Raw genomic sequence first — 19,180 nt, forward strand, 5'->3', positions numbered from 1 at the left:
TCCACTGGCATTAATGTTTGAACATTATATTTGTGATTCTACCATTCTTAGAGGTTTTAAACTTCTACACAAAACATATTTCAATACTTACAGCTTTGCTTTAACTCATTAAACCCATGTGTACCGCATGCAGATATTATATTTATGAAGAAAGGCATGGGGATATATGACTCAGTTTCAGTTTCTGATTTGTCAGCCGCTTGTACTTCTGACTCTATTCCTGATAATTTGAATGTAATCTTTAATACAAACTATATAATGCATTTTATATTCTGACTTCTGTGAAGTGAATTTTTTTATACTTGCATTTACTAATATTACAAGTTCAGCAAGCAGTCCAACTTGCCTCCTCTGACTGTCCTGCACATGGCAAGTTTTGCCTGGCAGTAAAATTTATCACATATAACTGAAAAATTCTAATTCCTAGTTATTATCTAAAAGAGAAGTATGAACTAGATCTGCATCAATTTTAAAATAATCAGTAAAGCATGTAATAAGTCTATTTTAAAATTCTAAAGTATTTTTATTTATTAATTTTTAAAATGTAAGGTGCTCCTACAATGCTGTGGATAGGGAATTCCAAGGTTTAGGCAAGGAAGAATAATGTGTTTCCAAGTTATGCTGATATGGGGCTTAGGAAAACCTGAAGGTTATGTTGTTCTTTTATGTTCCTATATTACCTTTGATTTGGTAATAGAATCTATGGGGTCTGGGGGTTTCTTTCGGTTAGTGTAATTTCGTGTTCTTTGTCCAGAAGGATTGTGAAGACTCAGCTGCTGTGTACATTTAAGACTGAGATTAATGTGTTTCTAGATATTAGGGATGTGAGGAGTGTGGAGAAAAGTGCTGCTGCAGTAAAAATCAAAGCAACACAGAAATGGGAAGATGTGAATCTTTGTTTTGAAATGAACAAATCATCCATAATGGCAATACAATTATTGGCATCATAAATTCAAAGTACTGCATGTACTGGTAATATTTTTTTAAATGAAGTGTTGCAAATGGTATGTCAGGCTATGTCTGTAGAGAGAAACTGCTGGTGTTTTATTCACTGACTGATCAAAGAGATACCTTCCATCATACATTTATCCATGAGTGATAATGCATCAACAGTCTAGTTTAAGAAATAAATTACTATATTTAATTAAGATAGATGCAATAACACGTTTATAGATTTTTTTCCCCTTTGGCAAACATCTTCTACAAGGATAGTTTTAGTATTTCTGTGCATCTTTGAAGTCCTGGGAAAATGAACACTTGAATAATACTATAAACTAGTTGAACTAATAATCAAGTTGAAATTTTTAAATTCTACTTGTTAAGCTTTAAATGGTGTCATTTTATATATAAAAATAGAGTTACGAATGTTTAGCTGAAATTTCAAAATGTTACCCTTATTTTGTTAGAGCTGAACTCTTTCAAAATCATTTTTTTTTCCAGGCCGTTCCTCATTGTTCCCTATAGAAGATGGTTTTCTTGATGATGGACATGGAGACCAGACTGTCCCTGGCGTTTTGAATTCTGTTAATTGCTGCTCATCTCACCAGAATGGAGAAAGAATTGAACGATACTCACGAAAAGTGTTTGTTGGTGGCCTTCCGCCCGACATCGATGAAGGTAATGCTCATTGTGAAATTTTTGTGAAGTTCCTCCTTCAATTTTATACAGACCTTCTTTCTAGAGATCATACACATTGTCAAAATCTGCATTTACAGATGAAATTACAGCCAGTTTTCGCCGTTTTGGACCTTTGGTTGTCGACTGGCCACATAAGGCTGAAAGCAAATCTTATTTTCCACCAAAAGGTACGGCACTTATCTCATCATGAGTGAATTTATAGACTCTGGATGAGCTCCACAAAGTTATTATGAAGTCAAGGCAAGATGTTTTGCTGATATAAAGCAGGCTCCTTTTTTAAAAAAAAATTTCTGTGAAGTCCCCAATCAATGGTAACCCATGTGCAAAGCCAAATCTCTGAGGGCAAGTAATACAAATGGAAAGTGACCAAGGTAAATGGTTTCCAATTGTGTTTGGGATGAAGAGAGATGGGATAAAGCACAGGAAAAGGGCTAGGATGTTTACTTGATTGCTTATTCATTCTGGAGAAAACATTCCTGCACTCATTATATGAGGTTTAAATTTAGCTTATTGGCTTATCGTCTTAGCTTTCTGTCCAAGCTATTTGAACGATACATGAATTTATTTTTAATTCAGCATTAAAATAATTTGTGTACCTGGTTCACTGCTTTCTGATTTTATTTTATCAAATAAGTATCAAAAAATTATTTTATCAAATAATTTTAGTCAAATAATTAAAGTATTATTGGAGTCAAACATTGCAAATTTGCAATGATAGATACTTTATTGATCCCAAAGGAAATTACGGTGTCACAATAGCATTACAAGTACAAGATATAAATATTAGAAGAGAAGTAAAAAGAATAAAAATAAGTTACCTCTAACAGGAGGGGTCATCACTTCCCCAGCTATAATTTGACTCATTATAGACCCTAATGGCCAAGGGTAAAATTGACCTCATATAACATTCTTTGGAGCAGCATAGTTGTCTTAGTCTATTATTAAAAGTGCTCCTCTGTTCAGCCAAGGTGGCATGCAGAGGGTGAGAAACGTTGTCCAGATTTGCCAGGATTTTCCATCGGGTCTTTTGTTCAACGACAGTCTCCAGTGTGTCCAGTTTGACTCTTATAACAGAGCCAGCCTTTGTAATCAGTTTATTGAGCCTGCTGGCATCACCCATGTTGATGTCATTGCCCCAGCACGCTACTGCATAGAAGATTGTACTGGTGACAGCATACTGGTAGAACATGCGAAGGCGAGGCCTTGTACACCAAAGAACCTCAGTCTCCTCGGGAAGTAGAGGCAACTCTGGCCCTTCTTGTACTCAGCCTCTTTGATGCTCCATTCAAGTCACTCATCCAGTTGCACCCCCAGGTACTTTTAGATCCTCACCACATCCACGGCCTCACCATCTCCTTTGGCTTACTGAGGGGGTTGAGCTGCAGATGATTCAGCTTGCACCATTTGACAAAGTCCTCCACCTGTATTCATCCTCCCTTTATACACCCAACTATTGCTAAGTCATCAGAGAATTAGATAATGAGAGCTGGAAGGATTTTTGTGAGTGCTATAGCAAAATTTATATGATTATAACTTTAAGTCTACAGTTACTGAATCTGCAATCCCACATTTTGTCTGAACTGATCTTTCATTTTGCACATTTCCTTAATCCTAAGTTTGCTTTATCTCAGTCTGGTTTAGTCACTAAAGGTGGAAGGTCTACCTGGACTCTTCACTTCTTATCCCAGTTTTCTTTCCCATTTGTATCTCACCAAAAAAATACTATCCTCAGTTTGTCTGGCCATCAATTAGACGAAATTTATTAATACTATAGGTGGGGTGAAGGAAGATGTACAGGGTTCTGATGATTGCGAGATTGAAGGAAGTAACAAAAATCTAATGCTCTCAGGGATTTGAAGACTTCAAATTTTCAATTACATATTAGAGGTAATAAAAGCAATTTCATCATCCAGTCTTCAATGATTAATCCAACTGTAGTTTCCAAGCTTAAAACTGGAGCAGGATTATTTTTCTTAAAGTCATAATGCTTAACCTTTTTCTCATAGAGATTACACTACAGTCATTTCAAGTGCTAAACTATTTTAAATGGTTGCCCATATAAGCTCATTGTGAAAAGAGTGAGTCTAGAATGCAGAATCTGAAACATAGCCACAGAATGTGTTTTGTCCTTCAGATGTATCTTAACTTTACAGCATAGTTCCATTTAGTTTTCTGCTACCCCAATGCTGTCTGGTACAAAAGAGAATAAAATCTTGTTACAATATTATTTCCTTCTAATGTTTAATGGTGCCTGCCTCTGAGTCCCATATGGAAATCATACATGATGTTTTGGGAAACTTCTTTAAAATAGCAAGCAATTCTGAAGTAACATCTGTATAATATGGAAGCAAAATTACTGTATTCATGCATATTGTTTTTATGCACAATATAGGTACAGTTTTTGCCAATGTCCCCAACAATTACTGTCTTTTGAAATGCAATCAAAGAAATACAGTGGATTTGCTTGCTAATCTACAGTGTATTTTACTGTTGCAGGTTATGCATTTCTCCTGTTTCAGGAGGAGAGTTCTGTCCAGGCTTTAATTGATGCATGCATTGAAGAGGATAGCAAACTCTATCTTTGTGTCTCAAGTCCTACCATCAAGGACAAACCGGTAAATTTATAAAAATGTTTGTAAACTATAGCAGTACATCTGAAAATGTTGGTACTGTAAATTAAGCATTTTGCAAATTTGGTGACAATAATTTTGCTTCTAGTTAAATGTAATGTTCCTGATTAAACTTGAAATAAACAAGAAACAAATTGCTTAATGCCTAATTGTTGTAAATGTTGCCTTGTCTGTCAAACTAATTATCTTCAACATAATTTACCTTCACCAACATAATTTTTTACTGCATTTTTCTATTTAGAATTATTGACTAGCAGGGTTTTTTTTTTAAATTGCTCAGACTTGCCAGTGAAAATTACTCAATTTTTTTCAAGGACTAGTTTTGTTCATTTTTGTAGAAAAGTAATTGTGGCTGTTCCAATTCTAATATTGTGTTTAAGAGTTATTCTTTTGTACTATGTGTATATATACATATCAAAAGCTGTTATTAATAGTAACAAGATTTTTACTATTTAACAATAATACTCCTGACAAGGGCTTATTTTGGTGCATTTTTCCTAAATGGTTGATTTGTATTAATGAACTGTTTAGCTGGGAATACACATTTCCCTGAATCAGTCCAGCCATTTGAAAGTCACAGGTGAATGTGGCCAATCCCTTGAGCCCCAGAACAAAAATATCGTAACTAAAACTGTTACTGAATGCTTCTAAAAGTTCATGAAAAGATGAACAATTCTTAGGTATTTAAAGATAAATTAATGTCTTGAAACACATTCATCAATATTTTAACATGCATTTTAGCTAAGAGACCACATACTTGCCTGTCTGTCATAGCCAACCCTTCCATTGAAATCAGTGGGATAGCTTTCCCTGAGCTACCGTTGACCGCAGGTGTATCTTCCCCACCAAATGTAAAATGGAGTCGCATCCTCATGCACCTTCAGCATTGTAATACAGTCAGCTGCCCAGTGGTGAATCACTGAGAGTGATTCCATGTGTTAAAATGAAGAATTTGTTAGTTATATATGGTATTGCCAATAAGCACTGACCATTTCACCAAAACATCCTTGGAAAATCCAGTTGATTTTGATTATTTTAGTTTTTTTAATTGATAATTCATATCAGTTGAACAATGCCAGTTACATTTCTCTGAGCAAAGATTTTTTTGTATGGTAATAGCTGGACAAACTGAACATTGCTATTCTTCAAATAGGTCCAGATTCGGCCGTGGAATCTAAGTGATAGTGACTTTGTAATGGATGGTTCACAGCCACTTGATCCTCGCAAGACCATTTTTGTCGGAGGGGTTCCTCGTCCTCTGAGAGCTGGTAAAAGAAAAATATTGTAAAGCATTTGAAAAACAAATTCTACATATTGCTTAATAGTACATTTAAACATTACTGTAAATCACTTGCATATTAAATTTACCTTAACCTGAAATGTCTTCTATTGCTGACTCATGTACACAAACTTAATTGAATCAGCGTGCAACAGGAAGTATAAAGCTTGCAGACATGCTTCCTATTTCCAATGCAACTTAATTTCTATTCATTTTACCATATTCTAACCCATCCTTACTGACTCACATTCTACCTAGTTGAAAATGGTTACTTTTCTGGTGACTGTCTCTGCTTTCAAAATAATTGTCATATTCTGATTCTTTTCTAAAAATAATATTCCTCTGTCCTTGCAAACAATCTATTTTTCCTAAATTCCTTTATTGTTTAAGTTTAGGAGACTACTAGGTAGATATGTGGAGGAGTTTAAGGTAGAGGGGTATATGGGAGGCAGGGTTTAAGTGTTGGCACAACATTGTGGGCCGAAGGGCTTGTACTGTGCTGTATTGTTTATGTTTCTTTGAATAGTCAATATAATTTGTAACACTTTTTGAGCCCATCGATGTTTTCTGTCCCATCCACACAAATAGTAGTGGCCTACTCAAAATTACTAATGTATGCTGCCATTGTGCCAATGCTATATTGTTCTTCATTGTCCTCAATCTCTGAAGATGTTAGCATAGTTAATCACACTTTCTCGTGATTCTTCAGTTCATGGGACTGTTATTGTATGATTCTTCAGGTTCCTTAAGTCTAAGAACCTTTAGCAATGTCTTCTGTTATCTTGCATCACTTTTGAAAGTCTCTTTGTGAACCATTCTTCAATCCATATCAGCTTCATATTTATGTGTTGTTGCTGGACAATATTATCCATATATATAGAACTGCCCTGTGTGTCTTTGGTGATGTTAAATACTACCCACTACAAATGCCATTAATCACTCTGCTGCCTCTGTTTTGAGCCGGTTCCATCGAGAATTTGCTTTTTCTTACTCTTGCTGCAGTATTATATTCAGTTGTCATTAGATTCGCATTTTCTTTCTGATTCAATACATTCACTCTCTTTAACCCATTTGCTGGGCATATTGATTTCAATTATCTGAGTCTTGCATTATGAAATACCTCTACCTTTCTACTTTCAGCTCTCTTCTGAAGCCTATTTTGTTGAAGGTTTTTGAGAAACCTGCAAACATTTCCCCCTTTAATTTTCATCCATCTTTTCCATTAAATCCTATGCGAATCTGAATACTTAAGTGTTAAAAGCACATTCAACTTAAGTTGCTAATTCTTGACATGAAACTGGGCAAGGTTTGTATAGTATATACTCTTGCCCAGGACCAGAGTGCATTTCTGATTTGTATTTATTCCCCTTTTGATTGCAAATTGAACTAACTAATGTTGTAATCTAGGAGTGATAGGAATGTAAAATGCCAGACGTTGTAAAATTGAATTTTAAAAAGCATAATATTGAAGGTTATTTTTGTTTATATTGAACTCTAGATTAACTCCTTCAAAATAGTTGACAGTACAAGTACATTGTCATAGAGTCTGACACCACTGAAACAGAACCTGTGGGATCATCAGTTACCCAACCCCCCCCCCCCCCACGATCCTATCAGCCAACTGTTAGACTTTAATCTTCTATTCTTTGGTGATTCAATTGTTTGTTCAGATGCAAAATCCACCACCCACACCAGCAGTGCCTGATTAATTCCTGATCCTCATCACTATTTGGGTGAATAAAATGCTTCTTCAAATCCTCCTGAAATCCTCCCTTAACCATAAGTCTATGGTGTCGATCAAAAAGCAGGATTGTGGGGAAGTTTATTAATAAACTACCATCAGCAAAACAATCAGGCATTTTACACTAGCAGTAGGCTCAAGGAAAGATATTTTTTATAAAATTGCTTTCTTATATGATTCATTCATTTCAGTAAATTCCACTATTAATGGTTCCTGTACTTCCTTTCAGTGGAGCTAGCGATGATAATGGATCGCCTTTATGGTGGAGTATGTTATGCAGGAATTGATACTGACCCAGAGCTGAAGTACCCTAAAGGTGCCGGGCGTGTTGCTTTTTCAAATCAGCAGAGCTATATAGCTGCCATCAGTGCTCGATTTGTTCAGCTGCAGCATGGAGATATAGATAAACGGGTAAGTGATATCTTTAGAACTTGACACACTTAATTGCTCATTTAAATTTGATTTTAGAAGAGCTCAAAAATTCAACGGCTAAAACTTCCAGCTACAGAAAACTACAAAAAGAAATGCACATTAAATCGAGTGACTTAGTTAAACAAAATAATATGAAACTATGTTCAGAGAATTTAGCATGAATCGCTTGGTATAAGTGGGTGAAAAGTTAAAGACAATGGCCCTTGGACAAAGGTTTCTAAATACTTGTAGCTTTTATTGTGTAGATCTTAGATCAAGGAAACTTGTATATTTTTGCAGCTTTGCCTCCAGACATCCTTCTCTGGAAATGCTGCACTCGACATATTAGATAAGGATAGGGTAATAGAGAAAGAAGCTACAATTATGATGCACTTGGATGCTTTTGTGCATTAGCGTACTGTAACTTCCATGGAGAATATGTTAGGTGGGCACTCCTTTGAATTTATGTGCACAGCTGTTAGATAGGCAAAATCTGTGATTTTAAGCTAATAGCCTCTTGTCAAATCATACATTAAAATATGGGTTATTTATTTGAAGTCCTGGAAGGCAATAGGGAAGAGCTTCTTGGGTGACTTAGCCAGAGTTAAAGGTCATAGAATTACTGAAAGTTTTTTTTTAAAAAAAATTCTGAACTACAGGACCAGCTGGGGATGTCGACATTGCAGTACATAGATTGGCAGGATGTCATTACTATTGGCTTGTAAAGCTACGTATTTGGGCTGGAACTACTCACCATCTTTATAAACAGTTTTAAGAGCTGAAATAGTAAGTTCCACATTGTGGTGATAAAACATGGATGTTGCAAGCATGAAAATACAAAGAGTAATAGATGTGGCTTGCAGTCAAAGTATAGCAAATAGATTTCAACACAGGTAAAAGTGAGGTCAGTCATATTCAACTAAAAAGGATAGAAACTGTTGCATAAATGGCAGAATCATGGAAGTGGTGAAGGTCCAAAAAGGCATTGGATTTTATATAGACTCATTAAATATGTCATGCACAGAAATGAAAATAATCAAAGTGATTAGTAAAATGATAGAGATTGTGTGTAAGATTGGAACACATCTCTGAACATCTGTTGCCAAACAATAGAACTTTTAAATGAGCCACTTTTCCGAGAATGTACTTTGTGAGCATACACAGTTGCACAATGCATACACATCTCTCATGTTCCTGAATGATTAGTTGAGGGGTAGGGGACTGGTTAGGCAGAAATATTGATGCAGATGAAACGCCCTAAGCTTTAATGTTTTACTGGAATGATTAAGAAAAATGGAATAAAGTATCTCATGATGACTTGATAGTGGGGAGTAATTGCAAAACCTAGTTGCTTTTAACTACTTATTCTCACTGGTATGCTATTTGAGTCCTCTAGATTGAAAGATGTTTTGTACTGACTTAATATCATAGCTGTTAATGTAAAACTGTATTTTATTCCAACAGGTGGAAGTTAAGCCATACGTGCTAGATGATCAAATGTGCGATGAATGCCAGGGTGCCCGGTGTGGTGGAAAGTTTGCTCCATTTTTCTGTGCCAATGTCACTTGCCTGCAGTATTACTGTGAATTTTGTTGGGCAAACATCCACTCTCGTGCAGGGCGGGAATTCCATAAGCCACTGGTAAAGGAAGGGGCTGACCGTCCCCGACAAGTTCACTTCCGCTGGAGCTGAACGTAACATTCAGGCGCCTGAAGGATCATGACGGATGAAAAAAGGAGAGTGCATGAGGTTTTAAAAGCAGAAGAAACCATGACTAGTTAGGAGAAATAAGTGCATTCCTCTGCCTCCTACCCCAGCTCAACGCATACATCATATGTAGCAGCTAATACACTACAGGCCTCTGTTTGTCACCAAAACCCTGCATCTCAGGCTTTACTAACTTTTTTGAGGTACTTTCATGTTTTTGAGAAAAAAAGGATTTTTTGTAGTTTTTTCAAGTTATTTTTTTATATAAAATAAACTTAGTGAGAATGTTGCCACTTAGGGGCGCACAGTTTGCTGCTATCTTAAATGGGTGGAGCATGCACTTATTTCAGGAAGCTCAGTTTCATCTCTAAGACCTATCCCTAGTAATTTTACCAAAGGTAGCACATAGTAGGAGGCGAGATTAGCTATAGATGAGTGATTTCTGCCACACAAAATTTTATTTTTTAATGTTGCTATTTGCAATGTATACACAAACTTAAAAAAAATAGGTTACGTTTTTGCTCTCCATTTTGACTTGCAAGAAATAATACCTCGAGATTGATCTGGTTTAACTATTTTAGCATTTGTATTATTCTTGAGCTACATTAGGAGCTTTGCTGCTATATAGTGTTATATTTAATGCCAGAACTCAAAAGTAACAAAATGGGATCAGAAACATAATTATAACAGCTGCATTAAGGAAGAATTAAATACAGGCAGCAATGGCCTAGACTGCCACAATATAGAATGTGAATTTAAACAACTGCATGTTTACTTGTACACCTATTGCATGCAGTAGTATATTTAGTATATTCATACATGTTTTTCACAACAATGAATGCAATGTCAGATTTGGCAAACATTCAGAAAAATTAGTTAGCATGAAAGATACAATAATAGTTTTTAAAAAAAAAATGAGGGGAAAAAAACCTAACTTGCATGTATAAATGTGACTCCTGTAACGACAATGTCCTCCTGCTACACTTTGTGTACATTATGCAAACTAGCTTTTAGAGTAGAAGTGCAGCCACTATCGTGACCTGGTGGGTTGTGGAGTTTGATTTCTGCAGACTGGATGTAATCTCGTATTTCCTTGTGCAATCTTGTTAATATGTGGATTTAGTTTTAGTGTTCAGCGAATTGTTGTCCTAAGTAGAAATCCAGAAGTAGCTAGCTAGGAATTTTAAACAAATTATTAAATGGGAAAAAAATGAAAAGCTTTGATTTCATTGCCCCTTTCATAACACTCTTTGGTATAATAGCTCAGACTTCCTCTACAAACCAAAGATGGTCAGCACACTGCAAACAATCACCAAACTGTTAAGGTCCTTTTCCTCCTACCAACCCTCCCACAAAAATGTAAAATGGTACTGATTCTGTCATATCAGAAACATGATTAAATAAACCTAACCATTTTAAAGTCAAAATGGAGATGAATATGGTATTAAATTAACCTGGTTTGGCATAGAGCATTGAATTTCTCTGCAGTTTAATCACACTAGGTTGGAAAAAAAATGTATTAGTGAGCTGCAGAAAGTTATGCGGGTGTCAGTTATTTATTTTGAAAAAGGTGATCATGCCATTACAAGCTTTTGCTGTATAGAACAACCGTATATAATCCTTAGGGACAATCTTTTTATGTAAGCAAGGTGTTGGTCTTGAACATTGGTGGTCTCCTAGTGTGCTTTCGTGTATGTAGTTTGTCTAACTGCTGTTTAGTGATTGTGAAGCAACTTTTAAAAATGTTTGAAGTCTATGCTGTTTTGAAGAATAGCTTTTTTACTAATTTATTTATTGGCTAATGCTCCCATTTGTTACTTACCATGGTTCTCCAGGCTATTTGGAGTATTTGTTCTCTGCCAAATTTGTTCCCTTTTCAGACATCCATATTGGCATTTGTTATGCACTACTTTTGTATCTTGGTGAGAATTTTTTCCAACAGTCGGCTGTTTTAGGGCACACTTTTTGACTGATGGCATCTCCTTTGCAATACCTCAATTTTTCTGAATTTAGAAGAGAAATCAATAGTTTTGCTATGTTTATTATCAAAAGATCTGCATATATAATTTAACTCAGCAAATAAATGATTTAACAAATTGATAATTTTATTTTTCCATACATTCTACTTCCTAAATCTGGAAGGGTCTAAACATTTGTAAACTAATGTGGTAACCTTAGGAGGGCTCTGCAGAAAGTAAGTGCAGTAATTTGAAATATCCCCAGCTCCTGAAAAATAACTAAAGGCATAATCACCCATGTATTTTGTTAAATTAATTTAATTTAAATATTAAGTGAATCCTTTTTAAGGGTGGGGTGGTGGTAGAATGATTTTTGTTTCATCTGCTGTCATTTCTTTCCCGTGACACTGTAGCACCTGAATTATTCAGCATTGCCATGAAGAAAATGGTAAACACTGTAATGCATCTTTTTTAAAGAAATCATATTTATTTCACTATTTTTGTAGAAATGTAATTATTTTGTTTTGATTGTATTATTTTTATATTCTAATAAGCTTGTTCACATACTGTGTTCCCCGAATGTATGTATTTCTGCCCAGATGCAGGGCTCTGCAGAGAAATTAATTTTTTAAAATCATGCTGTGTTTTGCAAAAAAAACATAAGCAAATATATTTTATGGGAAACACTTGACATTTTAACCCCTGTTGCATCTGGCCAAGCGAGGCCTTTCCTCAAAGATGCTGAAAGACTTGAATATAACACATTTTGGAAGGCTGATTAACCTCGACTCTGTGTTGTGATGTGCAATACTGTTTCTAATGTTTGTAAGAAAAGAAAAAGAATAACAGTGTAAACCTTTTAATGCAGATTTATTTTTTTCATTGCATATTTGCAGACTAGTTATCCACAATGTCATTTTTTTACTGTCAGGAATTTTACCCCTTTGTCATGCTAATATTTTTAAATCCAGAGATCTTTGTACTGATGTAAATGATTGTAGTTATTTTGGATAGTGTTTTGCTAAAAAAAAGAAAAAAAAGGAGATACTTTTCATGCATATTTGCCTATTTTGTTTTATTTTACTTTAAAAATATGACTACTTTTTCAATGGTAGCATGATACTTGGAATGATTTTCTTATTCAGCCAGTGTCATTAATATTATTTTGTATTTTTATGTGGAAAATATAATTTTATGATGCTAATTCCTAAAGTTTATTTTATGTTGAATTATTTTTGGAGCTAAATCTTTGTAATATTGTTGAAGTATCTAGATTCTAATGAAATGCTTGTGTATAGATTCAGAGCAGTGGTTTACAGGAGTGTTTAGGTTGTATTAGCAACGAATGGTTCTTTGATATGCAAATTAGACAGCCATCAACTTCTGCCATTTCTGTTCATTTTTGTACTTTATAGGGAGAGTTGATTAGTAATTTTAGTTTGATTTTTAAATAAAGGAGAACCCATGCTTTTTGGACACAAGATCACCTCAAGCTTGATTTAATTTTACTTTCAACTTTTATATTTCTTTTGCATACTTCTGTTGATGTCTAATTCCTCCAGTCTGTCTGTTGTACTGGTGATAATTCTGTACTGGAATGGTTTGCTGCCAACTATTTATATTAAGTCATTTTTAAATATTTGTAATATTAACTGTTGACTGAATTAATAAACCATTAAACTATTTGCATGTTTGCTCTATGCTAAAAATGTATCTGTCAGCTGTCCTATTTGAAATTAGAAAATCAGCTCATCCTTCCATTGTCTGACCATGAGTAGGAGTTTAGGTGTGTTTTCCTAAAATCTGTCTCTATTACACCAAGCCTCTATCAGTCTATCAGTTATTATAATTCCTTCTCTACTGTGGTAGGAAGTGGTACAGAAACTCATACCTGTCTAAATAGACAATATCACTACTAATAATCCAAGTGTTTGAGGTCTGTTCATCAAAATTGGTATAAGTGATCTGAATAATTATTAAGTTGGAAGTTTATGGTTTACAATAAATTAGATAATTTGAAGCTCTGTCCAAGCAACCACAACATTAACTGTTACCTCTAGTTGTACAGAAGTCTCAAGATTAAAGAATATAAACTTTACAAAGCAGAGAATTAATATTATTACATAAATTTTGATGTATGTTGTGCAAAGCAAGTTTTTGAGATAAAACGGTGAGAGATGGAAGCAAAATACTGTACTCAATGCCAGATATCTGAAAACTAATTTCTTATATCTAAACTCTGTTTAGTAATTGAATATTGCAACAGAAAGTGAAGAAAAACTATCATGTTGTTCTATGGAGAATATTGGAACGAAGTACAAATTCATGAGAGTATGTAACAGCAAGTTAATGATAATTTCATTCATTGGAACTGACTGAGTTGTCTCAGAAAGTAATCACATTTTACTAAGTCGAAAAAAATTGAGGGTAATTTTTTTAACATATTAGGAATAACGCATTGTACTTGACTGCTTTAAAAACCATTAATTCAATCAGGTCCAGATGATTAAATGGATATACATTGCTAGGCATCAAGGTAATCATCTACTACCACTCCGGCTTTTCCTGTGAAGCCAGTGTCAAATCCCATTTACCATCTTATGCTGAATGCCAAGCAACTGAATCTTATTTACCAACCTCCCATGGGAGACTTTGTCAAAGGCCTTTTAAAATCCTGTAGACAATGTCCAATGTCTTGCCTTCATCAACTTTCCTGTTAACTTCCTTGGAAAAACTTAGTCAGACACAGCCTACCATACACAAAATCATGTTGACTGTACCAAATCAGTCCCTGTCCTTTCAAATAATTTTCTTATCTGGTCCTTTAGAATACCTTCCAATAACTTGACCTTTACTGATAGCAGGCTCACTGGCCTATAATTTCCCGTTTTATTCTTGGAGCTTTGCTTAAAAAGAACAACATTAGCTATCCTCCGATCCTTCGGCACCTCACCCATGGCTAAAGATGTTTGAAATGTCTCTGCTAAGGCCCCTGCAATTTCTGTACTTGCCTCCCACAAGGTCCAAGGTATCGCCTTGTCAGTTCCTGGGGATTTATCCATCCTAATTTTCCTCAAGACAGCAAGCATCTCCACCTCTGTAATCTGTATACAGTCAATTACCTCACTGCTGTTTTGTTTCACTTCTGCGGACTGTGTCCATCTCCCAAGTAAATACAGGTGCAAAATATCTATTTGTTTCCTGCATAAATGACCACTCCGATCTTCCAGATGACCAATTTTGTCCCTTGCTATCCTTTTAATATATCTGTAGAAGCCCTTGGAATTCTTCATCTTGTTTTCTAGAGCAACCACTTGCTTTCTTTTGGCCCTCCTGATTTCTCAAGTGTTCTCTTGCATTTATTCTACACTTCAAGAACCTCATTTGTTCCTTGCTACTTGTATCTGCTGGGAACATCCTCCTCCTTAAACAGGGTATCTCTCAAGAATCAAGGTTCCCTAAACCTGTTAGCCTTGCTTTTTATTTTGCCAGGAGTATACAAAACTGTACTCTCAACATGTCACTTTTGAAGGCTTCCCATTTACTAAGATAACTTTTGCCTGAAAACAACTTTCCCCGATCCACACTTGCCAGATCTTTTTTGATACCATCAAAATTGGCCTTTCTCCAATTTGGAATCTCAATGTGAGGACCAGTCCTATCATTCTCCATAATTTTAGTCATATAACACTACAGCATAGAAGCTGACCCTTTGTCCCATCTAGTCCATGCTGAACTGTTAATCTGGCTAGTCTATCGACCTGGACCATAGCCTTCCACACACCCGCATGCATGTACCTATCCAAATTTCTCTTAAATGTTAAAAATAAACCTGCATCCACCACTTCTGCTAGCAGCCCATGCCACATTTTCACTCTCTTCAGTGAAGTTCCCCTTAACCATTTCATCTTTCACTCTTAATCCATGATTTCTAGTTCTAGTCTCACCCAACCTCAGTGGAAAAACCCTATCTGCATTTACCCTATCCATACCCCTCATAATTTTAATACACCTCTACCAAGCCTCCTCTCATTCTCCATGCTTTGGGGAATAAAATTTTAACCTATTCAACCTTTCCTAAGAACCCAGCTCCTCAAGTCCTGGCAACATCCTTGTAAATTTTCTTTGGATTCTTTCATTCTTATTGACATCTGTAGGTAGGTGGCCAAAACTGCAAATCAGGCCTCAACAACGTCTTCATGGAACTTCAGCATAAAATCATAACTCCTATTCTGATTTATGAAGACCAATGTTCCAAAAGCTTTCTTTACGGCCCTATCTACCTGTGATGTCACTTCTAAGAAATTGTGGATCTGTATTCCCAGATTCTGCTGTTCTACTACTCTTGGTGCCCTACTGTTCACCGTGCAAGATCTAAACTGGGTGTCCTCCCAGAGTGCAAAGTTTCACACTTGTCTTCTTTAAATTATACCTGCCATTTTTCAAGCTGGTCCAGATCCCCCCTGCAAGCTTTGATAGTCTTCCTCGCTTCCCACTACACCTTCCCAATCTTCTTGTCATCACAAATTTGCTGATCCAGTTTACTGCATTATCATCCAGATCATTGATACAGATGAGAATCAACAACAGATCCAGCACTGATCCCTACAGCACTCCACGAGTCACAGGCTTCCAGTTAGAGAGAGAATCATCCATTGTGAAGCCGATGTTTAATCCAATTTACTATCTCATTTTGAATGCCAATCAAATGAACCTTCTTGACCAACCTCCCATGTGGGACTTGACAAAGGCCCTTCTAAGGTCAAAATGGACAACATGTAGCCCTGCCTTCATCAAATTTCCTCATAAAAGCTGTGTAAGATTGGTTAGACACAACCGATCAAATACATGTTGACTATCCCTAATCTGTCCTAGTCATTCCAAATATTTTATAACTGGTTCCTTTGAATACCTTCCAATAACTCACCCACCACTGATGTCAGGCTCACCAGCCAATCACTTCCTGGCTTATTCTTAGAGGTTTTCTTAAATAATGGAACAAAAGTAGCTATCCTCTGATCCTCTGGCATCCCAGCCATAGATAAGGACGTTTTAAATATCTCTGCTTGGGCCCCTGCAGTTTCTGAACTGGACTCCCACTGGGTCCACCCTAATTTGCCTTAAAAGAGCAAACACCACCTCCTCTGGTCTATACTATCCATGACCTCACTGCTATTTTGCCTCATTTCTATAAACTGTCTGAAACTGAAATACATACAGATGCATTTTTTATCATTATCTTGAAGCTTAATAGCATTATGATCACTAGATCTAAAGTGTTTCCCTGTACATATTTTTGTCATCTGCTCTGTCGTGCTCCCTAATAGGAGATCCAGTATTGGAGCAACAAAGTTCAAATAAAGATGTTATCACACCTTTTGATTCACCTATCCAATCATATTAAATGTTGCTGAAAGTGTACAGATAATTTGGATATCAATTGATGCCTCGATATTAATATTAGTGGCTAACCAGTGCACAACCCACATAAAACTCTAATTGATACTCCACATAAAACTAATTGATACGTTTAGGATCAGATGGTCACAGGATCCACCACCTGTATATCCTAACTATTTTTTAAGGTTTACTAGCAAATAATCATGTTGTATTTTTATATTCTGCGAAAAACATTTGAAAAGCCAATTGTGTTGCTGATTGTTAAGCTTATGACAACAACCAGATCTTTCTATTGTGATCTTTAATGAATTTTAAAACTCCAGCCCAAGGAGAAATTTATGAATGGACATAGACCATTGAGCTTGTATTTCTGCCAGTCAACTTTCCTCTTTTGCATAGGTCCACCCCTTCCTCTGCTTCAAATATTTATCTTATTCAAACATTGTTTATTGTGGAAGAGAAAGTTAGACAAAAACAAAAGCAGAATACTGTCTTGGGCATTTTCAGGGCATCAATTGTTTGGTGGGATCAGTGTAATTAATGCTTGACGCATCACTTCAGACATACTAGGAGAAATTAAATACAGTGGATGTTCAACGGAGAGCCTAGGGACCAAATTTGGACTCTTGAGCATCTTGGCAAATAACATGTTTCTTTAGTGGGATTTCAGAATGAATTGTGCAGCCTAAGGGTAGCACTTTTTACACTTGTCACCAACAGCAATTACAGATATGCATGACAAGCCTGATGTAATTTGTACACAAGAACCAAGTGATATCCTTTATTACAGTGGAACACTTATGGGGCCAGAGCAAGCAAAAAGGTTGAAGATAAAAACTAACAGGTTGTGCATTCTTGATAATAAGTGGTAAAATGAAATCCTGCTCATCTTCGGAGGAAAAGGTAATTGAATAATAAGGACTCCTACAAATCAGCACATTTCTACTTCATGAGGAAAAATATGAAAGGTAATCAGAACTGATTCATGACCAACCTTTTTCATATGCAAGGCTGGAGACCTGAACACATGCATCTGACACCTTCCTTTGATTGTAGATTTGAGTAAGTATTCAGAGGAAATCAAAGAGCCTGTGATGTATCTCTAACTTAACCCAGTGACTGCTGAGTCACAAATGAGAAAATCTGCAGATGCTGGAAATCCAAGCAACACGCACAAAATGCTGGAGGAACTCAGCAGGCCAGGAAGCAGCTATGAAAAAGAGGATAGTCAATGTTTTGGGCTGAGACCCTTCATCAGGACTGGAGAAAAAAAGATGAGGAGTCAGAGTTAGAAGGTGGTGGCTGGGGGGGGGGGGTGGCGAGAGGAAGAAACACAAGGTGATAGGTGAATCTGGGAGGGGTAGAGGTGAAGTAAAGAGCTGGGAATTTGATTGGTGAGATGCAGGGCTGGAGAAGGGGGAATCTAATAAGAGAGAATAGAAGGCCATGGAAGAAAGCCAAACGGGGAGGAGCACCAGAGAGAGGTGATGGGGAAGCAAGGATATAAGGTTAGAGAGGGAAAAGGGAATGGGGAATGGGGGGAGTCATTACTGGAAGTTTGATAAATTTTTGTTCATGCCATCAGGTTGGAGACTACCCAGACAGAATATAAAGTGTTGCTCCTCCAACCTGAGTGTCGCCTCATCACAACGGTAGAGGAGGCCATGGATTGACATGTCATAATGGAAATGGGAAGTGGAATTAAAAAGGGTGGCCATTGGGAGATCCCGCTTTTTCTGGCAGATGGAGCGTAGGTGTTCAGCAAAGGGGTCTCCCAGCCTACGTCAGGTCGCACTGATGTACAGGTGGATACACCGGGAGCACTGTACAGTAGAGGAGGCCATAGATGGACATGTCACAATGGAAATGGGAAGTGGAATTAAAAAGGGTGGCCATTGGGAGATCCCACTTTTTCTGCCCCCCATCTCTATTCCCCATCCCCACCCCCTTTTCCTTCTCTCACCTTATCTCCTTGCCTGCCCATCACCTCTATCCTCCCCCTTTCACTTTCTTCCATGGCCTTCTGTCCTCTCCTATCAGTTTCTCTCTTCAGCCTTGTGTCTCTTTCACCAATCAACTTCCCAGCTCTTTACCTCACCCCTCCCCCTCCCAGTTTCACCTGTCACATTGTGCTTCTCTCCTCTCCCCTCCTCCCACCTTCTAACGTTGACTCCTCATCTTCTCCTGAAGGGTCATAGCCTGAAACGTCGACTGTATTCTTTTCCATAGGTGCTGAGTTCCTCCAGTGTTTTGTGTGTGACTCCACTGAGTCGTCTGTATGGCCTGATTGCAACCAAAAGCCCAAGGTTACCCACGTCCGAAAGCAGATGGCTACACAGCAGCATAGTGGTTGGCACAGCGCTTTACAGTACAAGTGATCTGGGTTCAATTTCTGCTGCCGCCTGCAAGAAGTTTC

The 19,180-nt window shown here is 36.8% G+C and overlaps 1 protein-coding gene across 6 annotated transcripts in view; it reads left to right on the forward strand.

Moving 5' to 3' along the window:
- Positions 1-13,049, forward strand: part of cpeb2 (cytoplasmic polyadenylation element binding protein 2) — a 120,780-nt gene extending 107,731 nt beyond the window's left edge. For all 6 annotated transcript variants that reach the window (XM_059988896.1, XM_059988898.1, XM_059988897.1 and 3 more), the window contains 6 exons: positions 1,441-1,617; positions 1,716-1,805; positions 4,135-4,253; positions 5,422-5,536; positions 7,518-7,699; positions 9,164-13,049. In XM_059988896.1, the coding sequence (XP_059844879.1) occupies positions 1,441-1,617; positions 1,716-1,805; positions 4,135-4,253; positions 5,422-5,536; positions 7,518-7,699; positions 9,164-9,391 (911 nt within the window). In that variant the 3' untranslated portion in view covers positions 9,392-13,049. The remainder of the gene's footprint in view (positions 1-1,440; positions 1,618-1,715; positions 1,806-4,134; positions 4,254-5,421; positions 5,537-7,517; positions 7,700-9,163) is intronic.
- The last annotated feature ends 6,131 nt before the right edge of the window (positions 13,050-19,180 follow it).

The sequence above is a fragment of the Hypanus sabinus genome, chromosome 14 (genome assembly GCF_030144855.1).
Source record: "Hypanus sabinus isolate sHypSab1 chromosome 14, sHypSab1.hap1, whole genome shotgun sequence".
Lineage (NCBI taxonomy): Eukaryota > Metazoa > Chordata > Chondrichthyes > Myliobatiformes > Dasyatidae > Hypanus > Hypanus sabinus.